This window comes from Lipomyces japonicus (genome assembly GCF_038497905.1).
Source record: "Lipomyces japonicus strain CBS 7319 unplaced genomic scaffold V1514scaffold_28, whole genome shotgun sequence".
Classification (NCBI taxonomy): Eukaryota; Fungi; Ascomycota; class Lipomycetes; order Lipomycetales; family Lipomycetaceae; genus Lipomyces; species Lipomyces japonicus.
The window spans coordinates 151,166-178,759 of record NW_027117840.1 but is presented as its reverse complement, the minus strand read 5'-3'; the positions used below and the strand labels follow the sequence as shown (position 1 = coordinate 178,759).

Sequence of the window (27,594 nt, the reverse complement as noted above, 5' to 3'; positions counted from 1 at the left end):
AGCAACAGCAACAGCAACAGCAACAGCAACAGCAACAGCAACAGCAACAGCAACAGCAACAGCAACAGCAACAGCAACAGCAACAGCAACAGCAACAGCAACAGCAACAGCAACAGCAACAGCAACAGCAACAGCAACAGCAACAGCAACAGCAACAGCAACAGCAACAGCAACAACCTAAATTTGGTCAATCCACGTTCGGTTCAGGACCGGCAAGCTCATCAGGATTCAGCGGAAGCGGGTTTGGTTCGACAACGCCTACTCCGGCAAGCAAGCTGGTTGGTAACGGCTCATCATCAGCATTTGGTTCGAGCGCATCACCTTTTGCTGCAGTTACAGGCAATGGTGACAATAAAACTTCACCTTTTAGTGGTGCTGGGGGTGTTGCATCCACAATTTCATCGTTTGCCTCAACATTAAATTCAACTTTGTTATCATCATCATCGTCGTCGTCGTCGTCAATACCACCACCGCCTGGCAGTGCCATGCCTCGATTCGGTTCATCGTCATTTGGAAGTTCCGGCTTTGGAAGTTCGAATGCCGCCGTAGAGTTTGGCGGATCCGGATTCGGCAGCAGTCAACCTCAACAGCAGCAAGTCATGTTTGGTCAGAGTGGATTTGGATCAAAACCAGTATCGTCAATTGCCGGACCAACGAGTCAAAATGGTGCTCGTGGTAGTAATGGTGGCGTGGCGTTTGGGCAATCCGGCTTTGGCGCATTTGCAACCGGAGCATCCCCGTTTGCGACTGCCAGCTCGCAACCACAGCAGCAGCAGCAATCTGGAAGTTTCGGCAACGCTGCCACGGGTGCTCAACCGTCACCATTCGGATTGTTTGCGAATAATGGCCCTGGTGGTGATTCTTCATTGCCAGCGTTTTCGCAAGTTAATATTAATGGTAGTGATAATAATGACAAGTCAACAAGCCAATCCCCGTTTGGCAAGTTTGCTGCACAGGGTGTGGTCACGCCTGAGGCACCGTCGGCCTTTGGAAAGGCGGCGAGTAATGAGAACAACGCCGGAAATGGCACCGTGGCGTCAAAGCCATCACCTTTTTCTACTTTTTCATCACAAGGATTTCAACAGCAACACAAATCAATATTTGGGCAATCACAACAGCCAAACTCGAACTCGGGTTCGGCGTTTGGTGAGAAAACGGGTACTGTCTCGTTGTCAGCGGTTAATAACGGGTTTGGCGAGTTAACAACAGCCACAGCCGGTAACCAAAAAAACGATCGTGTTGTTTATGATGATGATGATGTTGAGGATTCGTTGAGCTTTGGTGGGATATCAATTAGCAATAAAGAAGCCAAGCCGGTCGCACCTACACCTACTCCGGCGCCTGCTAAAAAAGAGCAAGTGATTGCTGTCGTTCGCCCAGATGAAAACCGGTTCCCACTTCCGACCGACGATCCGTCCTCATCAAGACCCAACCCGGTTTTCGCTGACATGAATTTCCGTCCGTTAACCTTGACCGAACGCATGCACGAATTTTTTAAATTATCCGGCCGGCCAACGTTTGATCGAACAATGAAAAACCGAAACGGCGTGTCCGTGATTTTCACCGGCAACGAATTCTTGCCCAATGTTGGTGATTTAACCTTGCAAGAACGGCACGCGTTTGAATCAGCAGAGTTTGAGATCGGCATGGTACCTGAAATTCCGCCGCCGTTGAGTTTTCTGTAATTTGAGACAAACTCAATGTAATTTTTTTTTACATGTGTGGTATATATAAAAATGACGGGAGATTATTTTTTAAAGCATTTGGTCTTTTTTTTTTTTTTTTTTTGGCTTGCTGGGCGTTGTAATTGTATTATACAGTGGATTGAAAATATGTAGCACATAACACCGAAACACACTTGTCTTGTGAATGAATCTTCAAGCAAGGAAGATAATAAAAAATCATGTAATAAATTGCATTTTTTTTTGTCTCCAACCAAGTGATCCAAATCCTAATGATTTATTTTTAAAATTTCTTTTCGTGTTTTTTTTGTTGCAGATTTGGTAGGAAAGAAGGTATAAAAAGAATAACACAATTTTTATATACAAAAGAAAAATTGATTGATTTTAACAACATGAGACTTGACAATAAATAAAAGAACTAAAATACATTCCGTTTATCATTATTCTTATCTTTTCCCCTTCCGTTTTAAATCCTTTTTTTTTCCCACTTTAATTTTTTTTTTTTGTTTTTTTGGATTAATTTTTTTTGGATGATTGGATTCAAGCAGCAACAGTAATGGCGACATCGACACCAGATTCAATGTTGAAAGAAGTGATCTGCTTGACTTCGCTGGATGGGGCAACAAGGCTATAAAAAAAAACTGAATTAGCAACTAAGATATGAAAAAAAAACGCAAATCAAATTGACACGTACTCAATGACACGCTTGTGGATGCGCAACTCGTAGGCGTCCCAGGTCTTGGAACCCTCACCATTAGGAGCTGAATTAAAAAAAAGTTAGCAAATCATTAAAAAACTGACATTTGCAGTTAAGACTAACTCTTTCTGGTGGAGATGCGGAGGTTCTTGGTTGGTAATCTAACGGGTCCCTTGACTTGCAACTTTGCTCTCTTGGCCTGACCCACAACCTCGTTGGAGACTAAACAATATACTGTTAACCATGCGATCTGAAATAACATAACATGACACGATCCGTGCTTCCATCCCAATTGCATGTATAATCCGGTGATAAATTGGCAGGACTGAATGCATGCAAGCGGACCAAAAAGGAATCCAACGTACCCTTCTCCAACTGCTGAACCTTTCTAGAGGTCATGGTGATGCGGAACTTCTGAAGCTTAGGCTCTTCAAGACCAGCGGCCTTCTCCTTTTCGTATGATGCCATGATAATGTGCTGATTATGTAGTTCAGTCTGTCGTTGAAGATATTTAGCTTCGAAGACGCGCAACAACGAACCCGCCTGGCGGGATGGGCACGCCCAAAAAAAAGCCCCTGCCCTGGATCGTGCAGGCAGGGCGTGACTGCGTTTTGTTTTTTTTGCCTGCCACAGGCAAATGTCATTTAGGGTTCGCGCCAGCCGCTAGGGCAACGGACAAAAAGCCGCTTAGCTAATCAAGCCCCTGAAAACTTATCGCTGAGTCAAGCGTTTCCGTACGACGTGGATAAGCTCATGTGCCCACGTACCGCACCGGTGCAACTGCTCTACGTTATACGGCATCGAACACTTGTACCACGTCATGTAGGCAGCTGCGCATAGTGTCAGCGGTCTGAATTTTTTTAACGTGATCATATCGTTTGTGTATAGAACACACGCATGCTGTGCAACGTTGGATGTGCATCCACTCCAGCTCGTGTGGGTTAGGGCTATTTTCCTTGCCGGCCCCCTTTCCAGCCGCGACTGCGAGGCGAAGCACTTGTGTAGTTAGTTATATAATATAGGGTTATTGTTGACAGCGGCCTCGTTCCACTATCGCTGCCTGTCGTCACCTCGTTGCGCACCAATCCGAAAATGTCAGCGGCAGAATATCATAATCAAAAATCAGAGGTAGGTCTTGTCCATGACCAGTTTGCGATGTGTGATGCCTAGAGGCTGACTGGGCCGTGATCATTTTGTATAGTACGCTCCGCCTCCGGGACCTCCGCCTGGTCACCCAGACTATCAGTCACAGTCCGATCGTGGGTTTTATCCGCAGCAACCCCAGCCAGCTTACGGTCAAAACAACTACTACGGCGGCCAGCAAGGCTATCCGCAGCAGCAAGGAGGCTACTATCCGCAACAGCAACAAGGAGGCTACTATCCGCCTCCCGGCCAAGGCGGCTACCCGCCGCAACAGCAGCCGTACCAGCAACAACCCGGTAACGTTTACGTGCAGCAGCCGCCTCAGAAGCAAGGTCCGGACACGAGTGATTGCTTAATGGGATGCTGCGCTGCGCTGTGCGTGTGCTGTGCACTCGACGCCATCTTTTAAAAGAAAAAAAAAACGCACGATTCGTTTCGCAAAACCCATTTTTTTTAAAAAAAGCCATGCTTGAATTGGTTTGTTTAAATTTATATCGTGAAGGTTTTAGGTTGGGTGTTGGGTAGTCTTCCTTTGTGTTTCTTGGTGCCATGCTTCTTGTTGATCTTTTGCTATATGCGTAATTATGTTTTGTTGTCCTGATTATTATAATGCCCACCGAGGCATGGTTAATTGATTGTAATATTAGTGCGTTTTAAAACAATAACAAAAAAAAGAGATTATAACAATTTATATTAATTACGAATCAGTTGTGGTCGTAGTTATCAAGTACATGGAGCTTATTGTCATTGGGAATACATATAATCCGGGGATCTCACGAGCCCGCGTTCGCAAGTCCTACTTAATATTAACTGCTATATCCATAGTACAATCACAGCAATCGGCAGCGCCAAAAAAAAAAAAATGTCAGAATCGCCTCAAATAAATCATGATGTTGAAGCAGTGACGCCCATGGATATTGATAGTGAACAAAATGCTCAACCTTCATCAACATCAACAACACCAGCGCCAGCATCAGCGCCAGCGCCAGCACCATTTGATACCGCTCAATCAACATCAACAACAACAACAACAAACACAACAACAACAAGCACAACAGCCGTGGTGGCAAACCAACACGCAGATGAAGATTTAGATCAAGATATGGACGTGGTTGACAATATTAAACCGAAAAGTGCCACGCCCGACACAAACCAAGAACACGACGATGATGAACATGAAGAACATGAAAAGGATAAAGATAATGACAATGATAAAGACGACGACGATGAAGCTGCCCGGGAAGCCGCCGACGCTGCTGCTGCTGCCGTGCCGCCACCATTACCAGGACTGGGCACGCGAAGGGACAAGTCTTTAAAGGAGTTTTTAAACATGATGGATGATTTCACGCCCATCATTCCTGATGCAGTCACTGATTATTACTTGATGAAAGCTGGGTTTGAAAGTTCAGACGTGAGAATGTACGTGTTCATTATTATTATTATTATTATTATTATTATTATTATTATTATTATTACTGTCATGTCTTTGCAAACATTATGCTGACTTATATTTTTAGAAAACGACTACTGGCACTGGCAACCCAAAAATTTGTAGCCGATATTGCCACGGACGCATATCAATATTCTCGCATTCGATCCGCTTGGTCATCCTCATCTTCATCATCTTCATCATCTAACCCAGCAGCCGCATCAAGTGGTGGCCAATTCAAGCCGAACTTGCAAGCCAGGTTTGCCGGGTCCGGCATGGCTACCGGCGGTGCGGGAGGTGGTGGCGGGTCCGGTAGCAGCGGCAAGGTCGTGCTCACGATGGAGGACTTGGCCAGCGCGTTAGCTGAATACGGCGTCAATGTTCACCGACCAGAGTTTTATAGATGAAGTGGTTTATAGTTGAATTGGTCTCTCATTTTTTTTTTTTTTTTTTTTAAATTATTATTTAAATTGATTTAAGTCGCCATGTTTTTGTATAATATCATCAAATCAGAGTGCATCATCGATAACGAACCCTATTCTCTCTATATATGGTACATTCATTCATGCTATGCCTATTTACAAAAAAAAAAAAAAAAAATAACAATAAATTCCCTTCCCAGAAAAATCAATACACTTTTTGGTCCTATCGCCATATTTGTCTCTTTTTCTTTCTTACTTGTTACTGCTCTTGTAAGAAAACCGTTTGCGGGTTGGCGCAAACTCGCCTAACTTGTAGCCAACCATTTCTTCTGTAATCGCTACAGGGAAATATAACATGCCATTATAAACTTGAAACGTGACTCCGACATATTCTGGTAAAATCACGGCTGACCGGTGGCTGGTTTGAATCGGTTGCATCGTCCGTTTGGCATTTGCAATTGGGAACCGGCCCATATTGGCGACTTTTTTTTTTTACTTATGGTTAAAAAAACAAAAAACAAAAAAACTACTTTCAGTCATGTTCAAAATACTGACAAACTCACTCTTCCATGATGACCGTGCCTGCAGAATTAATGACGACCTCATTGTGCTGAACTTGCACGCTCAAATACGATGATATTCGATTTGTAAAGTATTTCCCGAAAATTACACTCCACGTGTAGAAAGAGGGGTTAGGGTTGATTTGAAGGGTTGTTTCCCGAATCATTATCACACCGAAGTTGCATATTGTTTGAGAATCGACTTGATGGCATTATCGTCAGCTCAGCAGTCCATTCACGCTCTCGTGCCGTTGGTCAATTCGGCATCGGCCGCGGTCGACATTGTAACCCGGGCCACGACCGCGCCGGACGTGTTTTCGTTCGGATTCCTGTTCCTGCATCCGGCCCTGACACACCACCTGCGATCGACCGCGGACTCGGCCCGGCATCATGAATTACTGCGTATATTTGCGGCAGGCACTTGGCAAGACTACGTTGACCTGATTGGTCGTGATGATGATGATGATGATGATCATGAGGATCAATTGCCGCGGTTGACCGATGCGCAGGAAAAAAAACTCAAGCAGCTCACGCTGGTCACGTTGGCCGGCAAGTCGCACGCGCTGGCCTACGACGAATTACTAGCCGCATTACACCTGCCAGATTTGACCGCGTTGGCCGGGTTGGTCGTGTCGTGCGTGTACGCGAACTTGCTGACGGCCACGCTCGACACGCGGCATCAGGTCGTGCGCGTGACCCGCGTGAACGCGGGCAGGGATGTGGTTGACAATCAGGCCGTGAGCCGGTTGCAACAGGTCATCACGACCTGGGCTGGAGCATGCGCAAGCACGATTGATGATTTGAACTCGCAGGTGCGGATCGTGAGGGAGAAAGTCGTGAGGCAGGCCAGTGACGTGCGGGAATATAACCGGCAGGTGGAAGCCATTAACAAGCAGATTCTGGCACCGGTTGTGAAGGCCAAGGCCAAGGACAAGACTGAGGCAAAAGAGGACGGGTTGCGGAATAATGATTTAATGGAAGTTGATGAAGGTCCCGTTTCTGAATCAAGTTTTAGAAAGAAGCGAAAGTAAGTACGTTATGACGCAAAGCAAGAGACTAAATGGAACATAAACCGGCACTACGCATTTGGTACTAATGCATGATATTCATTAGACAACGCACTGTATCATAAATGGAATGGCATTTTGGATAATGTTTTTATTATTATTATTATTATTATTATTATTATTATTATTATTATTATTATTATTATTATTATTATTATTATTATTATTATTATTATTATTATTATTTAAGGAGTTTGTTTAATTTATCTTGTTTTTTTTATATTGTTGTATGGAACTTGTTGCATATGCGAAGGAGGAGTTTTATCATTATTTCAATTTGATATAATAAGCAAATATTAATTGTTGCAACGCCACTCTAAAATCGACTGATTTATAGTTAAGCTCCGCTTACATAATAGTCTGACGTAGTTAATATTATAGCTAGCTGACGAATGTGCACAACCGTGACACTTGTTGCGGGTTTACAGCCGTAATCACCATTGTGTGCTGGTGCTTATCTGATTGATGATCAATGATCGATTAATTAAGCATTTACACTTTTTGTGAAATTTATTTTTTTGTTCGCCCCGGGGAATGCAAATTCGAAATCTCGGACACCGAGGCCCAGACTTGTCCGTCGTTGCCGTTTATTGCAAAATCTTTTTCTTTTTTGTTCTTTCTGTCTTTTGAATTTTTGTTATATTTTTCTTCCTGGTACCACAAAACTTGCAACTAATCTTCCTCGTTCCATATTAGTTTCCAACAATGGCGTCCACGTCCGTGTATGCCGTGCAAGGCATGACCTGTGGTGCCTGCACGTCTGCCATTACCAACGCTGTGTCCTCCGTGCCTGGCGTATCTAACATTGGCGTGTCACTGGTTACCGAGCGGGCATTGGTCACGCATGACTTGAATTTGGTATCACCCGAATCAATCAGGGAAGCGTAAGTGTGAACTTTTTTTTTGTTTGGTTGGGTTGTCTTTTGCTGACGCCGATTTATCTTTAAGGATCGAAGATTGTGGGTTTGATGCACAGTTGTTGTCGTCGCAATCAACCGAGCTGGCAAGCAGTATCGGCACCGAGTCCGATAAGCAGTCGTCCTCACATGTCGAGGCCGTGTACATCAAAGTGTATGGCATGACATGTTCAAATTGCACTTCCACAGTCGAGACTGCACTTCGTGCCGTGACCGGCGTGGTCGATGCTGTGGTAGCCTTGGCCACGGAGGAGGCCAAGGTCACGTACCGGCCCGCATTGGTTGGAGTCAGGGATTTGGTCGACGCGGTCACGGACTGCGGGTTTGATGCGTTGTTATCGGACTTGACCGACAGCAGTGCGCAGATGGAATCATTGGCCAGGACAAAGGACATTCAGACATGGCGTCGGTCAGCATTGCATGCGTTTTTGTTGGCAGCACCCGTGTTTTTCATAAACATGATCTTGCCGGTTTGGTTCGCTCGGTTCGATTTTACCAAGCTCAGTATAATCTTTACCGGACTTCACGTCAGAGAATCACTATCGCTCTTGCTGACAGCTCCGATTCAGTTTGGTATCGGCAAGCGGTTTATAAAATCAGCAATCAAATCTTTCAAGCACGGTTCGCCTACCATGGACGTGCTGGTGTCTATCAGTACGTTGACGGCATTTTTTTTCTCTTGTTTCACCATGATTTTGTCGATCGCGACTGCTCAGGAACAACCGCCGCATACCGTGTTTGAGACGTCTGCCATGATCATTACGTTTATTACTTACGGCAAGTACCTTGAAAACAGGGCCAAGGGTCAAACCTCAGCTGCGCTTTCTAGGCTTTTGTCTCTCACTCCATCGATGGCGAATATCTACGTGGACCCAGAAAACTTGGCCACGAACACAGCCGAGCGAACGGTTGCTTCGGAACTTATTCAGAATGGCGACATTGTCATTCTCCGGCCAGGTTCAAAAGCTCCCGCAGATGGGATCGTGGTTGCTGGTGAATCATACCTAGATGAGTCACTGGTAACCGGTGAGCCCATGCCGATCGAGAAAACGGTTGGATCTAACATTATCGGTGGCACGATCAATGGTGCCGGCAGGATTGATTTCAAGGTAACTCGATCCGGCAAGGAAACTCAACTGGCCAGCATTGTGAAGCTGGTTCAGGACGCGCAAACAACGCGAGCACCGATTCAAAGGTTCGCTGACGTGATTGCTGGCAAGTTCGTGCCTGTCGTGATTGCACTTGCGTTGTCAACATTTGTCGTGTGGATGGTACTGTCCCACGCGTTACGTCACCCGCCGGTTATTTTTAACAACCCGGAAGGAAAGTTCATGGTCTGCCTCAAGTTATGCATCTCAGTCATTGTCGTGGCTTGCCCCTGCGCGTTGGGACTGAGCACGCCGACCGCGGTCATGGTCGGCACCGGCGTGGGTGCTCAAAACGGAATCTTAATCAAAGGTGGCTCGGTTCTTGAACTGGCCACGCATGTAACAAAAGTAGTGTTTGACAAAACAGGCACGCTCACGCTGGGCAAGATGTCGGTTGTCAATCACGGTCGGACTCATATATGGGAAAGTTCAAATTACCGACGTGAATTGTGGTGGCGGCTTGTGCGTGCGGTCGAACATGCCAGTGAGCACCCAATCGGGCGTGCGATCGTGGCCGAAGCGGACAAGATCTTAGACAACAACAATGAGGAATTAAAATCGTTTGCAGACATTAATGTTGCTCGGTTCACGGTCACTTTAGGCAGGGGCATTGATGCTCAAGTCGTGCACGATAACGAATCATTTTCGATAATAATTGGCAATCAGCAGTTCATGATTGATTCTGGCATTGACTTGCCAGATCAAGTTCTGGCCGAAGAATTATCAAACTCGACCTCGACAGATTTATTTGTATGTATTCAGAATTCATATGCCGGGTTTATTAGTTTAAATGACCTGGTCCGACCAAACGCGGTAAGCACGATCTTGGCACTAGAAAAAATGGGCATTCAGGTGGCCATGATTACCGGAGATCATCAAGCTCCGGCACTTCGCGTCGCTCGTGAAGTGGGCGTGCCTGAAAGTCAAGTCTGGGCCGGCGTGACGCCTGCCGAAAAGCAAGAACTCATTCGCACGATGCAGTTAGAATCACCCGACGCCGTGATCGCCATGGTTGGTGACGGCGTGAATGACTCGCCTGCACTGGCGACCGCACATATTGGTATCGCCATGGCATCCGGCACGGACGTGGCCATGGAGGCGGCCGATATCGTGCTCATGAGGCAAGACACGACCGGATTGATTGACGCTGCCGTGTCACTATCACTCTGCCGTACCATTTTCCGCCGCATCAAGGCCAACCTGATTTGGGCATCGGTTTATAACGTCATCATGATCCCGATCGCGATGGGGTTTTTCCTGCCGTTCGGTTACGCGCTGCCACCGATGGCAGCTGGCGCGGCCATGGCGTTGAGTTCGGTCAGCGTGATCACGTCATCGTTAGCATTGAAACGATGGTCACGACCAGCTTGGGCCACGGAGGAAGGCAGGTTGGACGCCACGTTGACTGGCGCACGAGCAAGTTGGCCAAGCCGATTATTTAATCGCAGTCGTCGCACGATTGGACCTTCTAATACGGCCTATGCACAAATTCCAAATGTGGAAATTGTTTAAAACCAATCGTTACAGTTTTGTTTTTGTCTTGTTTTTTTTTTTGAAAATTATAGAAGGGAGTTTTTTCTTTCTTGGAGGGAAGGGGAAATGGGCGTTTAACCGGGATCAAATCAAACAGAGAAAGAGCAAAAAAAAAATTTGAATACAATGTTGCTATTTTAAAAAAAATTGTTGATGAACGGCAAGAGGTTTAATATTTGGTAATTTTAATTAATATTAATTAATGTTCGATATAGAATATGAATCTTGCAAAAAGAACAAAATTGTAAATGATATAGTTTTAGTTGCATATATTTATGTGCATGATTTCATCAACTCACAATGTTTAAAACAAAATCAATTTACCAGGCAGTCATGAATAAATTGTTTTTGTTTTTATTTTACCAAAAAAAAAATCTAAACTCTTAAGAACCTCTCGACCTCGATCCCGTATAAAGTATTGATTATTGAAAGAACCAAAAAAAAAAAAAAAAAAAAAATTGGTTTTGCAATTATATGTCGTGCTAATTACGGCATGGGAAATATTTTGTTGCCTAGATTCGTACAAAACCACTGGCCAACGCCGGCTCTGCTGCTTACAACATGTATTGTCAAACCGTAAGTATTATATTATGTCTTGGCTATCAGTTATACACAAAAAAAAAAATAGAGTCTGAAGTGACAATAATGCAGAAGTGCAGTAAAGAAAAATGCCTTGTCCATTTTTATGCATTAACCTTTCACAGAGGGAATATGCGCAAGCAAATCCTCTTGTGTAGATTGCAGACTTTATCCAATCACTTTCACGTAGCCATAAAATACGCGAAAGGAAGGTATTGTCATTATACCTGCAAAAGATATACAAGCAACTTGTGCCAAACCTTTAGCCAGATTCATTAGCTAGAACCTTGAGCTTGCCTTCCTCGTCTAATAATTCATCCGGTAGTTCATCTTCATCATCATCATCTTCATCATCATAATCTTCCTGATCTTGATCTTTTCCCTCTGATTCTTCATCATCGTCATCGTTAATTTCATCTTCCAGGACATCGTCGTCATCAATTTCTTCATCATCTTCAGAAAAGTCATGATCGTCATCTTCGTCACCATAATCATCATCGTCATCGTCATCATCATCGTCCAGAATACTCGGCGGCGTACTCCTGGTGGCCATACTGCTCGCAGATGTTGACATCGCACCCGCTGAGGTTGTTGTCGTTGCTGTAGAACTCGATGATGTTGTTGCAAGTGTTGTCGTTGTGGCTGTCTCTGATGCTGCTGCTGCATCTTGATCTTCTTCCTCATCTGAATCTTCAATTTCCAACACCGGTTCCCGCCAAAAATTTGTATCCGTATACCTTTCATCACCCAACTGGGTTGACACCGGTGGAAAAAAATGATCAACCAGATCGGTCATGTGAACGTACGAACTTTTGTATCCAGCCAATTCTAATAATTCCATGTGCACGTCAGCGGATGAATTGATTGTAAAGATCCTAGACGATGGCACGCCAACGGATCGATACGACAACGCGTCCGTGATGCGATTGCCAAAACCAGCATAAAATGGAGTGCTTTCACGCAATCCAAATAAGCTCTGAATGTCACGCAGGCATGCCATCTTAAACACTTCCGGCTTTCGGTAAATCACTTCCCGTCGCAACGCGGCAATCGTTCTGTCTGGTGATAAAATTACAGGACCATCCGGTAACTTAAACGAGCCTTGCTCAATTCCTTTGAGATAATGCCGGGTCGTGTCTGCCTGACCGACAGATCGTGATGTTAAATACATGATGTTGTATCCGTTATTAGTAATATCGGTAAACAGTTTTGCCACGCCGACATGAGTCCAGTCTCGACCAAGCATGGTCAGTACATGACCAAGCGCATCAGACTTCGTGATCGTGCCATCGATATCGGAAATAACAATCGGTAAATCATAGCGCCAATAAAACATTCTCGACGTGCATACGGCCCTGCCACCGTTTACACTGAACGACACCTGATTCGCACCCGGAACTAAGTTTAAACTTTTAAGTTGATCCGAGGTTAGCCGCAATGTCTTCACGTAGTTTCGAACGGAGTCGTCCGCCGTCTCTGATTCGTTCCCAGCCGGCGGAGGCGTGAAAGGCGGCGTGCCCAGTTGCACGCTTTGAGACTTTAGCAATGATGATTCGAGAGGCGGCGGTGGTGGTGGTGGTTCTGACGCGTTATCATCAATGTCATAATCAAACTGCATCGAGCCATGACGTTGTGCTGCCTTGTCTCTTGCTTCCTCGGTTGCGTAAATCCATAGGTTTCCATGCTCGTCCGGCGCGATCAAGGAAGCAATTTCAGTGTTGATTGCAAGTTCCTCTGAAAGAATCTGCCGCGCGATCGACTCTGCTCGTGCGGTCTCTTCTTCACCAGCCTTGTACCCTCGCATGTCTAAAACCAGGTCGCCATTATCTGTAACGGTGGTGGGAATGCGACTGATGCTCAGTTTCCTGCTTAGTTCTTTGGCCCGTTGAATAGCCTGGTCTCGAGATAGAGGAGGACTACGTGGCCGCAGGACCGGCGTCGAGCCCTGAGTTAAACTTACCGCACTCGAACTCTCTGGGTCGTCAGATTTTAAGCTACTTAGCAAAGCGCGCGATAATTCTATCGATGGCCAATTACTTGTAGATGAGGAACGACGCCGGCTGCTTATTTCTTTGTGACCAGTGCCGGTCGTGGTATCAATAGTTTCCGCGTCTGATGATATCGAATCCGGAGTAATGCTAAGCTCTATGGGAGAAGTGACAGCTTTCTTGGGTTGAGGAGCCGATGATAAATTATTTGTCCGGATTTTGGAGTCACTGGATGCATCCGATGTTAATCTGTTGTTGCTTTCGGCCTCGAGATCGAGAAATTCGGGCTCTTGTAAATTTAAGGTACTAGAATTGACGGATGCTGGAGATGAAGCAGCCGAGGACGAAGGCGACAAAACTGGGGACGTGAGCAAATGTGAAGGAACGTCACTGTCAGTTTCGAACACAAAAAAGGCTTCACCTCCGTCGCCTAACTTCATGGCAAAATCCATCTTTTGACCATTCACCGAAAAGTCAACCTAAACCAGGTTAGGATTTATAATAATAATAATAATAAAACTCCAAGGACCTGCCTTTTTCTGGGATGGTTGTAGCAAGGAAAACTTGCCGAACCGAATATGAAACGGCGAGCATGCGAGATCACCTGGGCGGTTAGATATTTCCATGGATAAATAATTGTGATGATATAAAAAATTAAAAGCCTACCATTTTCTTGTTCAACCACAATAACATCGATGGCGCCAGAAAGCGTAGCCGGATTTATGGAATTCCATGTTTTGGAGACGCTGCCTATCGCACGGCCAACGTATTGCATTTGGTGGCTGAAGATGACGAAGTAAAGCGGATGATGGCGGCGGATGAAGCAAACGACGAGCGACGAACGAAAAACAACAATTCAGTTCACGACGAACGAGAAGTAAGCACTCTGGCAATGCAAGATTTCGGCAGAATTTAATTTCTCTCGTTTTAATTTGCAGATCTCAGGCTGGTCCTTCCTGATCACAAATGAACGAGCAGTTTTATTTAACCCAACACATGCTTCGCCTGTGTTAGTCATCAATTATGTCATTAAAGACTTGTGCGGCCCGAGGCGGACGTTTCGAGGAAAAAAGTTCACCGCTTTTGCACAAAATCCCACTGACCGCAACTGAAAAACAGAACCAGTACCAAGCAACAGCGCAGGGACTCGTCATCGTTGTTGTTAATTCTTTAGATCTTGATCTGATTATCAGCCAATGCTGCTTTCGCTGGTGGCGACTCTTGTCTCCCTGCTTTGGCTGCTGCATCGGGCAACGCGTCTGCTTCAGATCCCCATTCCGACCTTGGTCCAGTTACTAGGTATAGATATTCCCTTACCGCCACATGTTTGTCTTGATGCGGTCACTTCTGATTCGGTAACATTACATTGGTCGTTACCGGATAGAGCCAGCAGTGTTGCCAAGCATGTCATTCAGATGAACGGGCAAAATGGTGAGAACTTATTTTCTTTTATTTTTCTCATGTTCTCTTTATTTGATTTCTCGCTCTGGACGATTGTTTTTTTTTTTTTGCTCGGCGATTTGAAGGTTTATCTATTTTACTTAATTACCATTTTTGCTAACATGTTGATTTTTTTTTTCCCTCTAGTCGGAGAAAGTGAAAAGCGCGAAACTACGGTGACCATCACTGGTCTTAATCCAGATCAAATCTACGGCATTCGAGTACTTGCAGTACGTTTTCTTAGTATAAATTATTTTATTTATTTTATTTTAAGTCAGCTTGCTTACCTTTTTTTTTTGGTTATAGGTTAATTCCAGTCAGTACTCCGCTGCTGGCCAACTGATTCGGCTAAGAACACGGAGGAAGTCAGAAGATTTGATTCTTACTAGTATTCAGCCTATAACGCAAGAACCTATAGGTATGTACGATTGTATAATTTATTTATTTTTTTATCTTGACCCATTTTCCTTAAATTTTTTTTTTAGCCTCGGTTGAATCAATACCCACAAAAGGCAAATCAGATTCATTATTAGTTCACACGCAATTCAAACGAGGTGCTCACAGATCTGTCAGGCATTTGTCACCACATCGACGGGACAGGCACGAATCATCTTCATTCACAGCCGCAACGCAACCGTACACGTTAGAATCCCTGGCGGCAGAACTGGAACAAATTCGATCAGAGATATCGGAAACGATTGTTCAACAAGCGCATGCGGAGGAAGAATATGTCGTGCAAGAATTGGCTTTGCAAGCTGAGTTGGAAACATTACGTGAGAAAAGAAAGGAAGAAGATGGCGTGAGGGCTCAATGGAGAAGTGAAAACAAGGCCCTTGAAGAACAAAAACGGAATCTTGAAGCCCAAAAGAGTAAAGTTGAACGAGTCGCTAAGCAAAAAATTGAAAATTTGGAAAAAATTGCTACCGATTTTAATAAATGGTCACAAGAAATTCAAAACGCAAGCGTGCGGAAAGTTGAAATTGACAATTTGCTCGTTAAAGTTATTAATGATTCAAAGCAAAAGACCAAGCATGCTAAGGAATCAATTCAACAAAAACATAAGCAAATTGCTATTTTGGAAGATGAGATTAGAGGATTAATCTCTAAAGTTAAGAAAGCTGAGATTGAAAAAGATCCCAAGACTGGAGATGCCAACGAGAACGCGTTTGCGAAGTTGTTGCATGCCGAAGATATGGAAGATTGGAAGTTGGAAAGAAATTGGCAAGAGACACAAAAGGGTCTGGAAATGCGGTACGTGAATGTGTTTGAACAATACAGAGACGCGGAGGAGAACTTGCGCAAGGCGCAAGAAATCTTGACGTCCTTGACAATGCATGGCACGTTACCACAGTCGCTCGATGTTTCCAAATCAGTCAAACGTCGAAACAGGCCTCGAAATAAATCAGCCAGGCAGTCCGTGTCGTCTCCGATTTCATCATATCCGCTTCATGATCCGCGCTTTCCTGAAGCTTCCACGTTTAATAATCTGCAGTATCCGTCATTGCATTCTAGTTTTTTTCATGCTACCAGTAATTCTTCTTCAAGCTCCGGCGCACCTTCGGCTGTTAGTAATTCTTCGAGTTCTTTACCCCTCAATCCGTTTTCTATTAATTCTCGGCCTCTTAATTTGTTTCCTGAAACATATGACACATCATTAAGCAATGACGAGTTTATCACTACCGATGGACCAACAAGTCCGAATGTTGATATGCTTCTGCCTTCGAATCTGTTTGTCACCGACGATATCTTGCAGTCGGAAATAGAAAGTCGGGAGAGAACTGATACGCTTGAAACGGCATTGTCGTTGGACAATAACAGCAGTAATAATAGCAGTTTGTTACTACCGGCACTGCAGGCTAATGTTCCCAGTTCAACTGGCAAAACGTCGTCCAGTTTTCTATTGTCGGCTCCGTCTAGTGCTTCACCATCACCTCAACCTGCAGGTCTTCACCCCACGTCATACTCTTCTATTTCACTTTCTAACACGACCACGCCGATCGTGTCCGTGCAACCTAGCTTCCCCTTTTTCCCCAGTTTGAAGACTGCAAGCCCGTTGTCATCACCTCCGTCTCCGCTGTTGGAGAATTTAAGTACGACTCATAGTAACAGTAGCGGCGGCGCAAGCAGTTTGCAGGATTCAATCGTGCCCGTGATTTCTTCGGCACCGCCAGTTGGTTCAAGCTTGATCAGCGTGCTAAACGCTTCAGCCGATATGGAATCGGACGACAACGCTTCTTTGACCTTACATACGTCACGCGGCAGCAGTCATTCGTCTGGAGGGTTTAGTAACCTGGTCAAGCGGTCACCCACGCGCCGGCTCATGTTCGGTGGCATGACCGGCATTTCAGCGATCGGAAATATCGGACGCAAAAAGGACAGCATGGAAGCAGTTGTCACTATGCCGCAGTTGCCGTTGGCATCTGAAGATGATTTCATCATCTTGCCTCACGGTGAAGGCGAACCTCGCACGCCGAATCGCCGGCTGGCGAACTTGTTTTCGTTCTCGAAGCCCCGGTCAGGTGCGACATTAGATGTTGTCGTGCCTGCCGGCACGACTGATCTGCGGCAGGCACCGATCGGAACCCGACGCCGAAGTGGAAGTTACGGGTCGTATGATTCGCCCACCGGTGGCGGCGTGGTGTCCGATATGCCACAGGCTTCTCCCGCACCTGGACATTCAAACAGTTTAAGTGGATTGTTGAATAACGGCGTCGGCAGCTTGTTTGCGTCGTCAGGTAACGTGTTTAGTCGTCGAGGTAGCAAGATTTCGTGGGACTTGAGTTTTCGAAGCGAATTAAAGAACGAGGCCAAGACGGAGCCAAATAACTTGCCCAGTATTTAGAGAAAAACGGATATCTTGTATTAATAGGCCCTCCCCCTCTCAATGATTATGCGTTTCTAATTGTTTTTGTTTTTGGTTGTATTTTCAAAGTACCTTTGGACCAGGTGTTAAGAAATTTTTTTTATTTTTTTTAATATTTTTTTTATTTTGTCTATTATTACGTTGTTTCGAAATAGATTGTACCATGTATATAACCATATATATAATTAAAAAATTCGTTTTTATATTTTATATATTCTATAATTACTATGTACAAGTTTTGGTATGCAGTAGTAGTTTATATACAAATCAGATTATTTCTGTGATGTTACATGCTTGATTCCGCCAAATGCCAACACGTCAGCAATCTTGTTCGATCCAGTCAAAAACATTACCAACCGATCAATTCCGAGACCCCAGCCTCCGGTCGGCGGCAAACCATATTCCATATTTCTCAGGTACGATTCATCAATCGCGTGAGCTTCCGGGTCAGAGTCCCTGTCCTGGTGTTGTAATTCAAATTTTTGCCGTTGTTGAAACGGAGAATTTTCTTCCTCGTAGGCGTTAACTATTTCCTTGCCGGCAATGTATAACTCAAACCGTCGCGCAATGCGATAGTCTGTCTCTGATGATGATGATGATGATGATGATGATGATGATGATGATGATGATGATGATGATGATGATGATGGTGATGATGGTGCGGATTTGGCCAATGGAGACATGATTTCAGGAAACCCGTGTAAGAAAACTGGCAGCTCAGATGAAGACAATTCCGGACCAATAAAATGATCACATAATTTGTCTAATAGTTTTGCCACGGTCATGACTGAAGGTAACTGAACATCATGCTGACGAAAAATTGAAATTAAATAGTTTTTTGCCTTATCACTCGATTGTGCATGATCACGATCCGGGTTTAAAACATAACCCGGAATTTTGGTACCGATGGCGGCTTCGATGGCTGACAAAAAATCGATTCGTTTGAACGGCTGGTCAAACCTGACATTTTGTTGTTGCAAATGTGCGGCCACGAATGAGAATTTTTGCTTGACATTGTTCACAATCAACCGTAACAACTTTTCCGTGATTGATTCTAATTCTTGCAAGCCTGCGAACGCTTGATAAAATTCGCACGTAGTAAATTCCGGATTATGCGTGGCATCAACTCCTTCGTTACGGAAAACCTGACCGATTTCGAACACGCGATCAAATCCTGAGATTATTAAGCGCTTCAGCCATAGCTCGGGTGCGATTCTAAGTTCAAGCTTGGTCGTAACATCATCCGATAACACGGTTGATGATGTCGTGAACGGCCGCGCGTTGGCACCCCCAGCCGACGTGGACAAGATTGGAGTCTGTACTTCTAAAAATTCATGTTGCTCTAAAAACGATCGAATTAGTGATATGACGTGCGCTCGAGCACGCAGAACGTCGCGCGCATGCGGATGAACCAACAGGTCAACCGTGCGGTGATGCGCGATCGTGCTTTGGTTCGTAAGCTTTTCCGGTAATTGGTGAAGACATGGGGCAAGCAGTTTGATCGGCTCGTTTGCCCGAACCGAAAGTTCTCCTGCTTTCGTACGACTGAGAACACCGCTAACCGCTGAATTCCACAATTAAAATTTTAGTATATATATTTTCAATGCAAACCAAGGTGAAATGTCAAAACTTACAAACAAAGTCACCTCGTCGCAAAAGTTCCCAAGATTTTTTAAAATCAGTATCCAAAAGCCCGTTAAATGCCTTAAGAGTATACACTAACTGAACCTTGGCTTCTTCCTGTGCGAGATCGAGAAACACGAGTTTCTTGCCCGATGCACGGATGGCGTTGATCCTGCCCCGAACCGTGACTTGTTTGCCACCAGTTTCAGATGTTGATGATGATGATGATGATGACAACTTGCTCAGCTCGTCGCTTGAAAGATTGCCAAATTTCTTGATCAGGTCTGGCAAGCGAACGTATTGGGCGTCGGCCTGAATGACGGGATAGATCGGCTGGTCTGACGTTCTCAGTGCTGCGTTGCGTTCCTTGAATTCGATTTGAGTTGATCGCTTGATTGCGGGGTTGTTTAACGTAACAGCTTGTCCGGTCGTGCCTGCTTGACCAATTGTGTCGTCATTGTCCTTGCTGACGTTGCTAAATCCTCGTCGCGTGAATGAGAGTCGGGGCCGGCCGTGGCAGGCCAGCCGGACTGCCCTTGAAGCAATCATCTTGCACTATCGCATCTTGTTAGCTTTCTTGTAATAACCATGAAATTTAAAACATATTTTTTCCTTCTTGAACCAAATTGAGTTTTGTTTTTGTTTTTTTGCCGAATCAGAGAGAAGATTAGCATTTTGATTGGGAAGTGGCCCATTTTACGAGACAAGGAAGCTTTTTTTTTTCCAAATGTCCGTTGTATGCCTTTTACCCCTTTGTCTCATCATTTGTTTATTTTAAAATATTTCTCTCGATTGGTCAATTAGTTTAATTGTAATACTTACTTCCGCCGTAATATAGAAGGCTGAATAGTTGTGAGGTTGAAGTAAAAAAAAAAACACCAACCGTTGTTATCATTAGTGACTGAGTGCAATTACAGCGCAATTTGGGAGGTTGAAAAATTCAATTTATCAAAATTTGCTTTCACGAAAAAAATTGATATTCCAACAAGAAACATTACCGTTCAATCCTACCAAAGCTTTCATATTTTAAAAAAAATGTCTTTTCTTGGACTTGGTCGCCCAGCTACGGATTATGATGAGCAAAAAATCAACAACATTAAAGGTGAAATGCTCATGATGTCCAAAATGAAAGACACGTACGTTTTGTGAAATTTTTTTTTTTTCTTCTTCTTCCGCACGTTTAAAGCTTGGCTTAAAATGCCAAAATAAATTGCTAACACTGGTGGGATGTATATAGCGTTCAAGTATCTTGCTTAAAAAAGTGCCTTCCGGATTATTACAACGACGGTGATCTTAATAAGGGTGAATCTAATTGTGTTGACCGATGCGTCGGGAAGTTTTTTGAAACTATCAAACTTGTTGGAACCGTATGTTTCCCATTTATTTAACTTATTGAAGATGCATGATCTCTGATATACAATTTTTTTTTTTTAAAAATTTAGGAAATGCAAAAATTACAATCTGGCGGACAGTAAAATAATCTTGTATCTATCGACTTGGATTAGCGTAATTTTTTTTTTATTCTCATGGACAAGAAAACCATGATACGGATCAAAATGTACATAGACAATATTTCTCAAAAAAAGCAGTTACGAAACATGAATCTAAAAGAGAGAACAATACAAAATAAAACTTCAAGTTCATCTTCAAAATATGATATTGATGCCTAAATACATTTACTACAGAAAAGAAAAAAAAAAAAGCACACACGACGCAAGACACTCATAATTACACCAGATAAAATAGAATTCGACAGCATTCTCGTTTTCGAATAAACAAAAGAATCAACAAAACTTGTGATGCGTTTTTTAAAAAAAAAAACAATGACTAATTCCAAACGAGAAAAGCACAAAAAGAGCATACGTTTTTTAAAAAAACACTTTTCCAATTTATCTATAGTAAAACAATAGTAAAAGGACAGATTTTAAAGCAATACACTCATTCAGGGGAAATCTAAGGCACATTGAATAATGAAAATTGTCGAACAATACCAGGACCATATTCATCATAATCCTTTTTGGTGTAACAATGACTTCGGAATTCAGGCTAGAAAAAAAAATTATTAGCAATTATAAAGTATATATATATAATAGTAGCTTGCAACTTACAGTCTGCGCAAGTAATGAACCTCCGAACCAAACCGCGTTTCGTTGTTTTTTGTGCGAAATCACTTGCACGTCCACGCCACCAGACCTAGCACCTGATAAGGTTTCAGACTTGTGAATACGGGCATCAACCAGATGCTTAATATCTCGTTGTAACCTGCGTCCAAAATCACGGAACATGGTTGAGCCACCAGAAAGAACAATGTTCTTGTACAGTCCTCTTCGAACGTCAATCGGTGAGGTTTGAATAACCGTGTCGACCACTTCGGGCAATGGCGTGAGGAAGTCAGAAGATGCAATTTCCGGGTTAAAAAAAATCTCGGGAGCCAAAAATCTTTCGTAACCAACGTCGACCGATACCTTGCGGCCAAGTCCCTGGTCAACAATATATTTCTGGAATCGTTCCGGTTCGCGATCAAACCTGTTAAACTCCTTCACGATATCCGGACACACATAACAAAATTCCTCCTTAATCTTCTCCGCAGTTCGCAAACTTGAATCCTTCTCGTTGCGATCACGAAGCAATGACTGAACAAAATACGTAATATCACGACCAGCGATTGGAATGTTCTTAATGGCCGACGCGATAACGTATCCCTCGGCGACCGGGATTACGTGTGTAACACCGTCACCGGAGTCAATCACGGTACCAGTTAGTGATCTGTCCTGCACCTTACTCGACGTCCACGAAGCAGCTAGGGCAAGCACGGCCTGCACGGCAATGTACAAGCCGGCACAGTTGAAACTTTCAAACATGATCTCCGCGGTCAACTCCCTGTTTTCCGGCGGGTTAAGCGGCGGCTCAGTTAATAAAAAATAATGATCTTCCGGCTCGCAACGGAGGTATTTGAAAATCGAATTTTCCCAAAACCGTTCCATGTGATCCCAATTCTCAACCTGGCCGTGACGGATCGGATAATTCAGGCCGTAGCCGGGTCCGTTTGCAGCAGCGATTGCTTCATCACCAATGAAAAAATCAAGATCTTCAGTGCCCCTCTTTGATGAAAGATTGGACCCGGAAGATGATGAGATTCCGCCGGCACCGGTAAGAAACCCTGGCTTGGAAGGTGGAGGTGGACGGCCGGCGCCGCCTGACCCGCCCGCATTGCGGGTCGCAATAACGGTAGGGAAAATAAAAGACGGAGAATCGTTACCAGCGAACCCGAGCTTTGTCAGGCCGGTGCCACTAAAGCATACATTGTTAGTATTACTGACCAGAACTAGTCTGAAATTGCAAGCGGCCAGAAGCGACACTTTATAATTCCTTCCATCAAGCAAAAAGATTTGCAAAAAAAGCAAACTAAAATAAAATAAGCATTCCATACTTGTCTAAACAAAAGAATCATTGTTAGTAATCCGAATCAAACGTAACTATTAGCCCTGCACCGGTTGAGATACCAACGCAAGGGAAGGGTTAAAATGAACACGAAACAATTAAACTTACCCATGACAATCGGGGGCGTACTGAGATGCGACATGACTACCCAATTGATCTTAAAACCGAAACCACGGCAAAAAAAATTATATCAATGGTCAGGAGAATGTACTTGCCGATTGGACTGGATGACGAGGCACGGCAAGTGGGGAGGGCTGGTGTGTGTGTTTCGTCGCAAGCGCCAGGCCCGCTCCAGTCACAAAAAACTCACACATCACGTGAATGTCAGTGGTTGTGTCACACAGAGCTTAAAACCCCTGGATCACATTTGTTCTCTATACCACCAACCTCGACCAGGGGAGCGATTGAATTCATAGTGTTAATAATTTTCACAATAAATCTTAAAAAGGTGCATGGTTATGATGAGATATCCAAATCTGGATCGTGACTGCAATATCTGAAACTAATGGATTCAGCATTGGCAGCGACCCTGCAAACGATTTTACCTTCGTTATCTACAATCCCGATTGAACTTACTAGGTACGCAAACAATTTGCTGGTGCAATCCAAGCACCTTGTCTTGCTTCAACAGGGCAAGGAACATGCGCGAGGGTACGTATGTGCACATATTGCTGCCGAACGATTGGCGCGCATTTTATCACTTCCAAAACCCAGCCCAAATCATTTACCGCTTTCAGCAAAGCAGTATGATCAACTGCACAAGTTGTTTACGGAGAAATTGCCGGGACGGAATGCGGCCGATGATGAAGATGAAGAAGACGGTGAAGAGGGTAACAAGAGCAAGTACGTGCCCATGACAAGAGACTTGATAAACAGGTTGTCTGATGCCATGGCAATTCCGGCTCAGCATAAAGGCTTGGTTCACCATGGCATGCGGTGCTTGTTTTCAGAAGCAAAACAAGTTAAGGACAAGCGAACGTTGTATTCACAAGTTAAATGGGTTTCAACACCGAGGAAGGTTGCTCGTGAATGGGCAGTTGCTGCTGCGGTCATTTTTTTGGTTAAGTTTGGTGACGTGCTGGATCACGATCTAGAATCTGAACTCGAGCGCGAGCCGCCATCAAGGCAAGACGGGCCCACAGAACAAGATGATATTGTTAATCATAATTTTAGCAACAAAAACAAAAATGATAACAATGGCAGTAATGGTCATGAAGGCGACAGAGAAGAAGAAGAAGAAGAAGAAGAAGAAGAAGAAGAAGAAGAAGAAGAAGAAGAAGAGGAAGAGCAAAAATATGAAATTGATGATGCCAAACAGGCAGATTCAAAATCAGACCATGAATCGATCGCCAACGCAAACGGTGAAGCAAACACAGCAACCGAACCACCAAAATCTTTTAACGACGACCGAGATCCGTTGCTGACTTCAAAAGAGCAATCACAATTTAGAGCCAAATTTTTAAAACTTGCATCCCGCAAGACGTCTGCGGAACTGATTTATCAAATTACGGTCGACCTGCAACGAGTTTGCTTCTCGACATCACCTGCGTTTATTCGTCGCATTCGATATCGAGCAACAAGATGGGAACCATGTGTGAAAGAATGGATAAAGGAAGCACGAGAGTATGCGTACTCTAGAACTAGTTCGGGAACAGGAATCATCGGCATCGGACGCATGATTAGGTCAAGCGTGAATTATAACACTGAAAGCCGTCGGAACGACTTTGAAAATTGGATGAAGGACGTGTACACACGACTTGACGACAAAGAAAAATCACTAGTGAGAAAAAGACGAAAGAAAGAAAAATGAAAATGCACCATGTCGTGCATCGCGTGTCTATATTGTATTATCGGCTCATGCTTAATTACAATCCCGCATTTATAATAATATAAAGCGTCACGTTCACCCCAACCAAAAAAAAAAAAGGATCAGTCATAAAAAGAATAAATTGAAAGAAAATAATAACAAAATGTTTTAAAAAAAACCCCCATAAAAAAAACCGGCGCGTAGTAATATAATTACCGCCCATAAAATGAATTAGAAAAAAAAAACCAAACCAAGTAAATACGCCACAATTGTCCATTAGAAAAAAAAAAAACCGAAATGAAAAAAATAAAAGAGCGAAGAAAAAAAAACCAATATATGATGTTTACAGTCAAAAATTACTCTGACTAAAAATCATTACATCCAGCGAAAATATACCCCATTGCGCCTCCCAAACCCATAGTCTCAAATATTCGTAAATAAAAAAAAAAGTTAAAAAAAATCATAAATAGCAATATATAGAATCATTTTAATTTAGGACAGAAGCCCACTGATGTCCATCACATTGCGCGCACAGTATTCATCTTTACTAAAATCTTCATTAGAATCTGAATTGTTTGTGATGTTCACAAGTTTAGGAGATGAAGATAGCGCGCGCATGGTGTTATCGACCGGGGACGAGCTTCCATGGCTAAGAGCAGGGGTACCATGACGGTGACGACTTTGCGCATAACGCTCCGTCTCCTCGACCACATTGGCAAAGCCAAGAAGCCCATCAATATCAGGCACGGTCCGTGGTTGGTCGGCTCCAGGAGCGATAGCATGATCCTGCGGAAAATAACCCACAACATCTAAATTTTGATTTCCATCCCACCTCCAAAGCACACCACCGCATTCAAAGTCACGTCCTTGGTCTTCTTCAAATTCGTCGTCAGAAACCGATTCGATAGCATGCTCAGGAAAGACTGACGGGGACGACTGAATAGATTGATATCCTTCACTATTTTTTCGTGGAATTGCACCAGATGCTAAAAGTTGGAGAGATTTCGTGGCTTGAAGTGCGTCCAGAAAATCAGACGGAGATGAAACCAAGGGTGAATATCGAAGAAAATCAAGCTTAACAGGAGCGCTATGAGAAGACGGAGAAGACAGTGATCTCTGAAAAATACGCCTTGTAGGAAACTCAAAAGACGAGGGAAACCCAATCACAGACGAGAAACTTTGAGAAGTAGATGCTATAGGATAAGAAAAATGAGAATTTGGACTGTACGAAAGATTGAAGTAAGACGATTGCTGCGCTGGAATGCTGTCCGCAATCCCCGGTTCAGGCTTTGCGACAATTTTTTTCTTGACGGCCAAATTAAACGGATCAGAATCATCATGATGAGTAATTCTCTTGCGACGACGTCGCACTGTCTCCGTAATTGTAAGCTGAAGCTGGCCGAAACCGGGTTCGTCAGGCTTGAGACAGGATTCGGGGAATTGAGTTCCAAACAAAGGGATCAATGCATATCTGATATGATAGCAAGTGCGAGAAGCAAGGGTTTTGGCAATATCAAACGGCAGCCAAGTGCCTTGAATTTTGAGAAAGCCACCTCGGACGCGACGGATGACGGGCTCGAGATCTGGTGAATTGTCAACCAGCTTGACGATGTCTGCCTGTAAACCGTCAGCATGGTACAATGACTTTGTATACAACATACCTTGGTATTTCCTATAGCTTTCCACAAGCCGGTAAGATGGACGTATCCGGAGTAGTAGTCCCACATGATCCATTGGTTGTTGACAAGGTACTCGAACACTATAAAATAAATTCCAGGTTAGCAAGATCAAACATTGACCGGTAATTAAGGTTGTGGCGCCCTGGCGCACGCACCAGCCATGCCACTGCACCAGCCACCAGGGTTAGGTCTATAGCACTGAGTAATCATCCCGATATGCCTTCGATGGGCCTCCCCCAAGTCCTCCGCACGAAGCAGAAAGGGGCAAGAGGCACTGCAGGCGCGGTTCGCATGATCAGCTGCTCCCGCCATCAAAAATCAGGGGGCGGAATGCAGGGCACGTAGAGTAAAATGACGTGAATGAGAATATGAAAAATTAAAATACGTACCGGTAAGAAAATGACGCTCGTCGACCGAGGTGGCGTAGCGCTTGCGTGCGATGGTGACTGAACGGTCAACCTGATGAGCATGCTCGAGAGGCATGTAAGACCAATCATACGGCGTGGCCGGGTAGTTCACAACATGCTGAGTCTCATCTTGAAGGGCAGCAGAAGCAGCAGTAGCAGCAGCAGCCGCTGCCGCTCCTGAGTTGCGCTTTGGTTTTGGTTTTGGTTTTGCGCTTGTGATCGACCCAGTCGATAGGGCGGATGACGATGGTCGCCTACCGGGCTTGCTCGATCGAGGCTGAGATTGCGGCTGCTGTACCTGCTGGCGTATGGCAGAAGATGATTGAATAGTGTGATACGGTGTCGACAATGAGGTTGTTGACTGCTTTGAACGGGGCGACAGGGGTGGTTGGTGGTTCTGGATCATGTCAGATGCTGGCAAAGAGAATAATGCCGCCATGCGGGACGGCACCGAGCAAAGTGATAGTTGAATAAGTTTGAAATAAAAACCAAAATCAACCGTGATTAACAAAAACTTGAAAAAAAACCCAAGGAGCGACCGTGGAAGATGAAGGGCGGAACCGAAATGTCGAGGATGAGGTCGAGGCTGGATCGGCGAACTCTAGATCGCGGGGGAGGGGAGGGGGGGTAACTTTGCAAAAATAGGTTTATATAGTTATATATAAAAACAAATTTCAATAAATCAAAAACCCTCCTTCGGTTAGTCGTTGTGGAACAAAAGTTGGAAAGGGAAGCGGTCGAGAAATCGAAGCCGAGGCCAAGGATTCGAGGATGCCGCAATACGTTGTCGGGAGGATGGATGTACGCTGGGAACAGTTAGTTGTTACCTTATACGTATTTCGGTCGCGGGGGTTCCGCGGGGTTTGTACCATGGCGTTTTTTTGGCACCGGTATCAGTTGAAGCAACGAGTTAGAAAACCACGGTTGCCAAAAACTTTGCGTTTTCACTATATTGATTGATTAATTCTTAAATTTATTGTTAGGCAATAAAAGCCAACAAAATCAGCGCAAGTCACAACGTGGCAGGGTTCTATAAGCTTGCGCAAATAGTGCTATTTGATCTCTTATGAATTTATTCAACAGCAAGACAACTCAACCAATAGCTGGCTTGATTCAGTTTTGCAGAAACACGGCAGGCTACTGACACCAACACGTTCAAGAATATATAT

At 44.2% G+C, this 27,594-nt stretch overlaps 14 protein-coding genes across 14 annotated transcripts; 8 read left to right on the top strand and 6 right to left on the bottom strand.

Moving 5' to 3' along the window:
- The first annotated feature begins 8 nt into the window (after nucleotides 1-8).
- On the top strand, nucleotides 9-2,031 carry V1514DRAFT_368573 (uncharacterized protein). The gene has a single exon (XM_066929909.1). The coding sequence runs from the start codon at nucleotides 486-488 to the stop codon at nucleotides 1,683-1,685; it is 1,200 nt and encodes a 399-aa protein (XP_066782539.1). The 5' UTR covers nucleotides 9-485; the 3' UTR covers nucleotides 1,686-2,031.
- A 5-nt stretch (nucleotides 2,032-2,036) lies between these two features.
- Nucleotides 2,037-2,894, bottom strand: V1514DRAFT_333489 (40S ribosomal protein uS10). Its single transcript, XM_066928054.1, has 4 exons — nucleotides 2,745-2,894; nucleotides 2,503-2,601; nucleotides 2,377-2,443; nucleotides 2,037-2,310 (listed from the first exon to the last, which is right to left on the bottom strand). Exons 1-4 carry the CDS (start codon nucleotides 2,845-2,847, stop codon nucleotides 2,223-2,225), a joined length of 357 nt encoding a protein of 118 aa, XP_066782538.1. The 5' UTR covers nucleotides 2,848-2,894; the 3' UTR covers nucleotides 2,037-2,222.
- Nucleotides 2,895-3,234: 340 nt separating this feature from the next.
- On the top strand, nucleotides 3,235-4,264 carry V1514DRAFT_110697 (uncharacterized protein). Its single transcript, XM_066924395.1, has 2 exons — nucleotides 3,235-3,507; nucleotides 3,581-4,264. The coding sequence occupies exons 1-2, from the start codon at nucleotides 3,472-3,474 to the stop codon at nucleotides 3,929-3,931; spliced, it is 387 nt and encodes a 128-aa protein (XP_066782537.1). The 5' UTR covers nucleotides 3,235-3,471; the 3' UTR covers nucleotides 3,932-4,264.
- Nucleotides 4,265-4,624: 360 nt separating this feature from the next.
- On the top strand, nucleotides 4,625-5,358 carry V1514DRAFT_282636 (putative transcription initiation factor TFIID subunit; the record flags this gene model as incomplete). Its single annotated transcript, XM_066925105.1, has 2 exons — nucleotides 4,625-4,941; nucleotides 5,040-5,358. 2 exons carry the CDS (start codon nucleotides 4,625-4,627, stop codon nucleotides 5,356-5,358), a joined length of 636 nt encoding a protein of 211 aa, XP_066782536.1.
- Nucleotides 5,359-5,465: 107 nt separating this feature from the next.
- Nucleotides 5,466-6,008, bottom strand: V1514DRAFT_333482 (mitochondrial 37S ribosomal protein uS19m). The gene is made up of 2 exons (XM_066928053.1): nucleotides 5,937-6,008; nucleotides 5,466-5,855 (listed from the first exon to the last, which is right to left on the bottom strand). Exons 1-2 carry the CDS (start codon nucleotides 5,977-5,979, stop codon nucleotides 5,626-5,628), a joined length of 273 nt encoding a protein of 90 aa, XP_066782535.1. The 5' UTR covers nucleotides 5,980-6,008; the 3' UTR covers nucleotides 5,466-5,625.
- A 51-nt stretch (nucleotides 6,009-6,059) lies between these two features.
- Nucleotides 6,060-7,156, top strand: V1514DRAFT_333481 (uncharacterized protein). Its single transcript, XM_066928052.1, has 2 exons — nucleotides 6,060-6,960; nucleotides 7,047-7,156. Exons 1-2 carry the CDS (start codon nucleotides 6,140-6,142, stop codon nucleotides 7,063-7,065), a joined length of 840 nt encoding a protein of 279 aa, XP_066782534.1. The 5' UTR covers nucleotides 6,060-6,139; the 3' UTR covers nucleotides 7,066-7,156.
- Nucleotides 7,157-7,474: 318 nt separating this feature from the next.
- Nucleotides 7,475-10,924, top strand: V1514DRAFT_333477 (E1-E2 ATPase-domain-containing protein). Its single transcript, XM_066928051.1, has 2 exons — nucleotides 7,475-7,884; nucleotides 7,949-10,924. The coding sequence occupies exons 1-2, from the start codon at nucleotides 7,706-7,708 to the stop codon at nucleotides 10,575-10,577; spliced, it is 2,808 nt and encodes a 935-aa protein (XP_066782533.1). The 5' UTR covers nucleotides 7,475-7,705; the 3' UTR covers nucleotides 10,578-10,924.
- Nucleotides 10,925-10,996: 72 nt separating this feature from the next.
- On the bottom strand, nucleotides 10,997-14,116 carry V1514DRAFT_353164 (Lipin/Ned1/Smp2-domain-containing protein). The gene is made up of 3 exons (XM_066929525.1): nucleotides 13,832-14,116; nucleotides 13,699-13,769; nucleotides 10,997-13,644 (listed from the first exon to the last, which is right to left on the bottom strand). The coding sequence occupies exons 1-3, from the start codon at nucleotides 13,938-13,940 to the stop codon at nucleotides 11,440-11,442; spliced, it is 2,385 nt and encodes a 794-aa protein (XP_066782532.1). The 5' UTR covers nucleotides 13,941-14,116; the 3' UTR covers nucleotides 10,997-11,439.
- Nucleotides 14,117-14,213: 97 nt separating this feature from the next.
- On the top strand, nucleotides 14,214-17,678 carry V1514DRAFT_295894 (uncharacterized protein). Its single transcript, XM_066925428.1, has 4 exons — nucleotides 14,214-14,596; nucleotides 14,753-14,835; nucleotides 14,912-15,023; nucleotides 15,091-17,678. The coding sequence occupies exons 1-4, from the start codon at nucleotides 14,362-14,364 to the stop codon at nucleotides 17,445-17,447; spliced, it is 2,787 nt and encodes a 928-aa protein (XP_066782531.1). The 5' UTR covers nucleotides 14,214-14,361; the 3' UTR covers nucleotides 17,448-17,678.
- A 62-nt stretch (nucleotides 17,679-17,740) lies between these two features.
- On the bottom strand, nucleotides 17,741-19,640 carry V1514DRAFT_343614 (lysyl-tRNA synthetase; the record flags this gene model as incomplete). The annotated part of the gene is made up of 2 exons (XM_066929150.1): nucleotides 17,741-19,032; nucleotides 19,103-19,640. The coding sequence occupies 2 exons, from the start codon at nucleotides 19,638-19,640 to the stop codon at nucleotides 17,741-17,743; spliced, it is 1,830 nt and encodes a 609-aa protein (XP_066782530.1).
- Nucleotides 19,641-20,039: 399 nt separating this feature from the next.
- Nucleotides 20,040-21,049, top strand: V1514DRAFT_333466 (Tim10/DDP family zinc finger-domain-containing protein). Its single transcript, XM_066928050.1, has 3 exons — nucleotides 20,040-20,227; nucleotides 20,329-20,458; nucleotides 20,534-21,049. Exons 1-3 carry the CDS (start codon nucleotides 20,127-20,129, stop codon nucleotides 20,564-20,566), a joined length of 264 nt encoding a protein of 87 aa, XP_066782529.1. The 5' UTR covers nucleotides 20,040-20,126; the 3' UTR covers nucleotides 20,567-21,049.
- On the bottom strand, nucleotides 20,725-22,828 carry V1514DRAFT_333465 (actin family). Its single transcript, XM_066928049.1, has 3 exons — nucleotides 22,637-22,828; nucleotides 21,200-22,382; nucleotides 20,725-21,137 (listed from the first exon to the last, which is right to left on the bottom strand). Exons 1-3 carry the CDS (start codon nucleotides 22,672-22,674, stop codon nucleotides 21,045-21,047), a joined length of 1,314 nt encoding a protein of 437 aa, XP_066782528.1. The 5' UTR covers nucleotides 22,675-22,828; the 3' UTR covers nucleotides 20,725-21,044.
- On the top strand, nucleotides 22,821-24,503 carry V1514DRAFT_333462 (uncharacterized protein). The gene has a single exon (XM_066928048.1). The coding sequence runs from the start codon at nucleotides 23,038-23,040 to the stop codon at nucleotides 24,340-24,342; it is 1,305 nt and encodes a 434-aa protein (XP_066782527.1). The 5' UTR covers nucleotides 22,821-23,037; the 3' UTR covers nucleotides 24,343-24,503.
- Nucleotides 24,358-27,215, bottom strand: V1514DRAFT_333458 (uncharacterized protein). The gene is made up of 3 exons (XM_066928047.1): nucleotides 26,408-27,215; nucleotides 26,001-26,098; nucleotides 24,358-25,956 (listed from the first exon to the last, which is right to left on the bottom strand). Exons 1-3 carry the CDS (start codon nucleotides 26,862-26,864, stop codon nucleotides 24,832-24,834), a joined length of 1,680 nt encoding a protein of 559 aa, XP_066782526.1. The 5' UTR covers nucleotides 26,865-27,215; the 3' UTR covers nucleotides 24,358-24,831.
- Between the last annotated feature and the right edge of the window lie 379 nt (nucleotides 27,216-27,594).

Bases quoted from the DNA above. Each gene is read 5' to 3' on its own strand.
- V1514DRAFT_333465 (XM_066928049.1), bottom strand. From the start codon at position 22,674: ATGTCGCATCTCAGTACGCCCCCGATTGTCATGGGTAA. The intron at 22,383-22,636 runs GTTTAATTGTTT...TGTATGCTTTAG, and splicing joins CCCCCGATTGTCATGGGTAA to TGGCACCGGCCTGACAAAGC. The intron at 21,138-21,199 runs GTAAGTTGCAAG...TTTTTTTTCTAG, and splicing joins GTTCATTACTTGCGCAGACT to CCTGAATTCCGAAGTCATTG.
- V1514DRAFT_333462 (XM_066928048.1), top strand. From the start codon at position 23,038: ATGGATTCAGCATTGGCAGCGACCCTGCAAACGATTTTACCTTCGTTA.
- V1514DRAFT_333458 (XM_066928047.1), bottom strand. From the start codon at position 26,864: ATGGCGGCATTATTCTCTTTGCCAGCATCTGACATGATCCAGAACCAC. The intron at 26,099-26,407 runs GTACGTATTTTA...TTTATTTTATAG, and splicing joins CGAGCGTCATTTTCTTACCG to TGTTCGAGTACCTTGTCAAC. The intron at 25,957-26,000 runs GTATGTTGTATA...GACGGTTTACAG, and splicing joins AAGCTATAGGAAATACCAAG to GCAGACATCGTCAAGCTGGT.
- V1514DRAFT_110697 (XM_066924395.1), top strand. From the start codon at position 3,472: ATGTCAGCGGCAGAATATCATAATCAAAAATCAGAG. The intron at 3,508-3,580 runs GTAGGTCTTGTC...CATTTTGTATAG, and splicing joins ATCATAATCAAAAATCAGAG to TACGCTCCGCCTCCGGGACC.
- V1514DRAFT_333482 (XM_066928053.1), bottom strand. From the start codon at position 5,979: ATGAGGTCGTCATTAATTCTGCAGGCACGGTCATCATGGAAGA. The intron at 5,856-5,936 runs GTGAGTTTGTCA...AAAAAAAAAAAG, and splicing joins GGCACGGTCATCATGGAAGA to TCGCCAATATGGGCCGGTTC.
- V1514DRAFT_333489 (XM_066928054.1), bottom strand. From the start codon at position 2,847: ATGGCATCATACGAAAAGGAGAAGGCCGCTGGTCTTGAAGAGCCTAAG. The intron at 2,602-2,744 runs GTACGTTGGATT...TATATTGTTTAG, and splicing joins GGTTCAGCAGTTGGAGAAGG to TCTCCAACGAGGTTGTGGGT. The intron at 2,444-2,502 runs GTTAGTCTTAAC...TTTTTAATTCAG, and splicing joins CCGCATCTCCACCAGAAAGA to CTCCTAATGGTGAGGGTTCC.
- V1514DRAFT_333481 (XM_066928052.1), top strand. From the start codon at position 6,140: ATGGCATTATCGTCAGCTCAGCAGTCCATTCACGCTCTCGTGCCGTTG.
- V1514DRAFT_333477 (XM_066928051.1), top strand. From the start codon at position 7,706: ATGGCGTCCACGTCCGTGTATGCCGTGCAAGGCATGACCTGTGGTGCC. The intron at 7,885-7,948 runs GTAAGTGTGAAC...TTTATCTTTAAG, and splicing joins CCCGAATCAATCAGGGAAGC to GATCGAAGATTGTGGGTTTG.
- V1514DRAFT_368573 (XM_066929909.1), top strand. From the start codon at position 486: ATGCCTCGATTCGGTTCATCGTCATTTGGAAGTTCCGGCTTTGGAAGT.
- V1514DRAFT_295894 (XM_066925428.1), top strand. From the start codon at position 14,362: ATGCTGCTTTCGCTGGTGGCGACTCTTGTCTCCCTGCTTTGGCTGCTG. The intron at 14,836-14,911 runs GTACGTTTTCTT...TTTTGGTTATAG, and splicing joins ACGGCATTCGAGTACTTGCA to GTTAATTCCAGTCAGTACTC. The intron at 15,024-15,090 runs GTATGTACGATT...TTTTTTTTTTAG, and splicing joins TATAACGCAAGAACCTATAG to CCTCGGTTGAATCAATACCC.
- V1514DRAFT_333466 (XM_066928050.1), top strand. From the start codon at position 20,127: ATGTCTTTTCTTGGACTTGGTCGCCCAGCTACGGATTATGATGAGCAA. The intron at 20,228-20,328 runs GTACGTTTTGTG...GGATGTATATAG, and splicing joins ATGTCCAAAATGAAAGACAC to CGTTCAAGTATCTTGCTTAA. The intron at 20,459-20,533 runs GTATGTTTCCCA...TTAAAAATTTAG, and splicing joins CTATCAAACTTGTTGGAACC to GAAATGCAAAAATTACAATC.
- V1514DRAFT_353164 (XM_066929525.1), bottom strand. From the start codon at position 13,940: ATGCAATACGTTGGCCGTGCGATAGGCAGCGTCTCCAAAACATGGAAT. The intron at 13,770-13,831 runs GTAGGCTTTTAA...CTAACCGCCCAG, and splicing joins TGTGGTTGAACAAGAAAATG to GTGATCTCGCATGCTCGCCG. The intron at 13,645-13,698 runs GCAGGTCCTTGG...AACCTGGTTTAG, and splicing joins TACAACCATCCCAGAAAAAG to GTTGACTTTTCGGTGAATGG.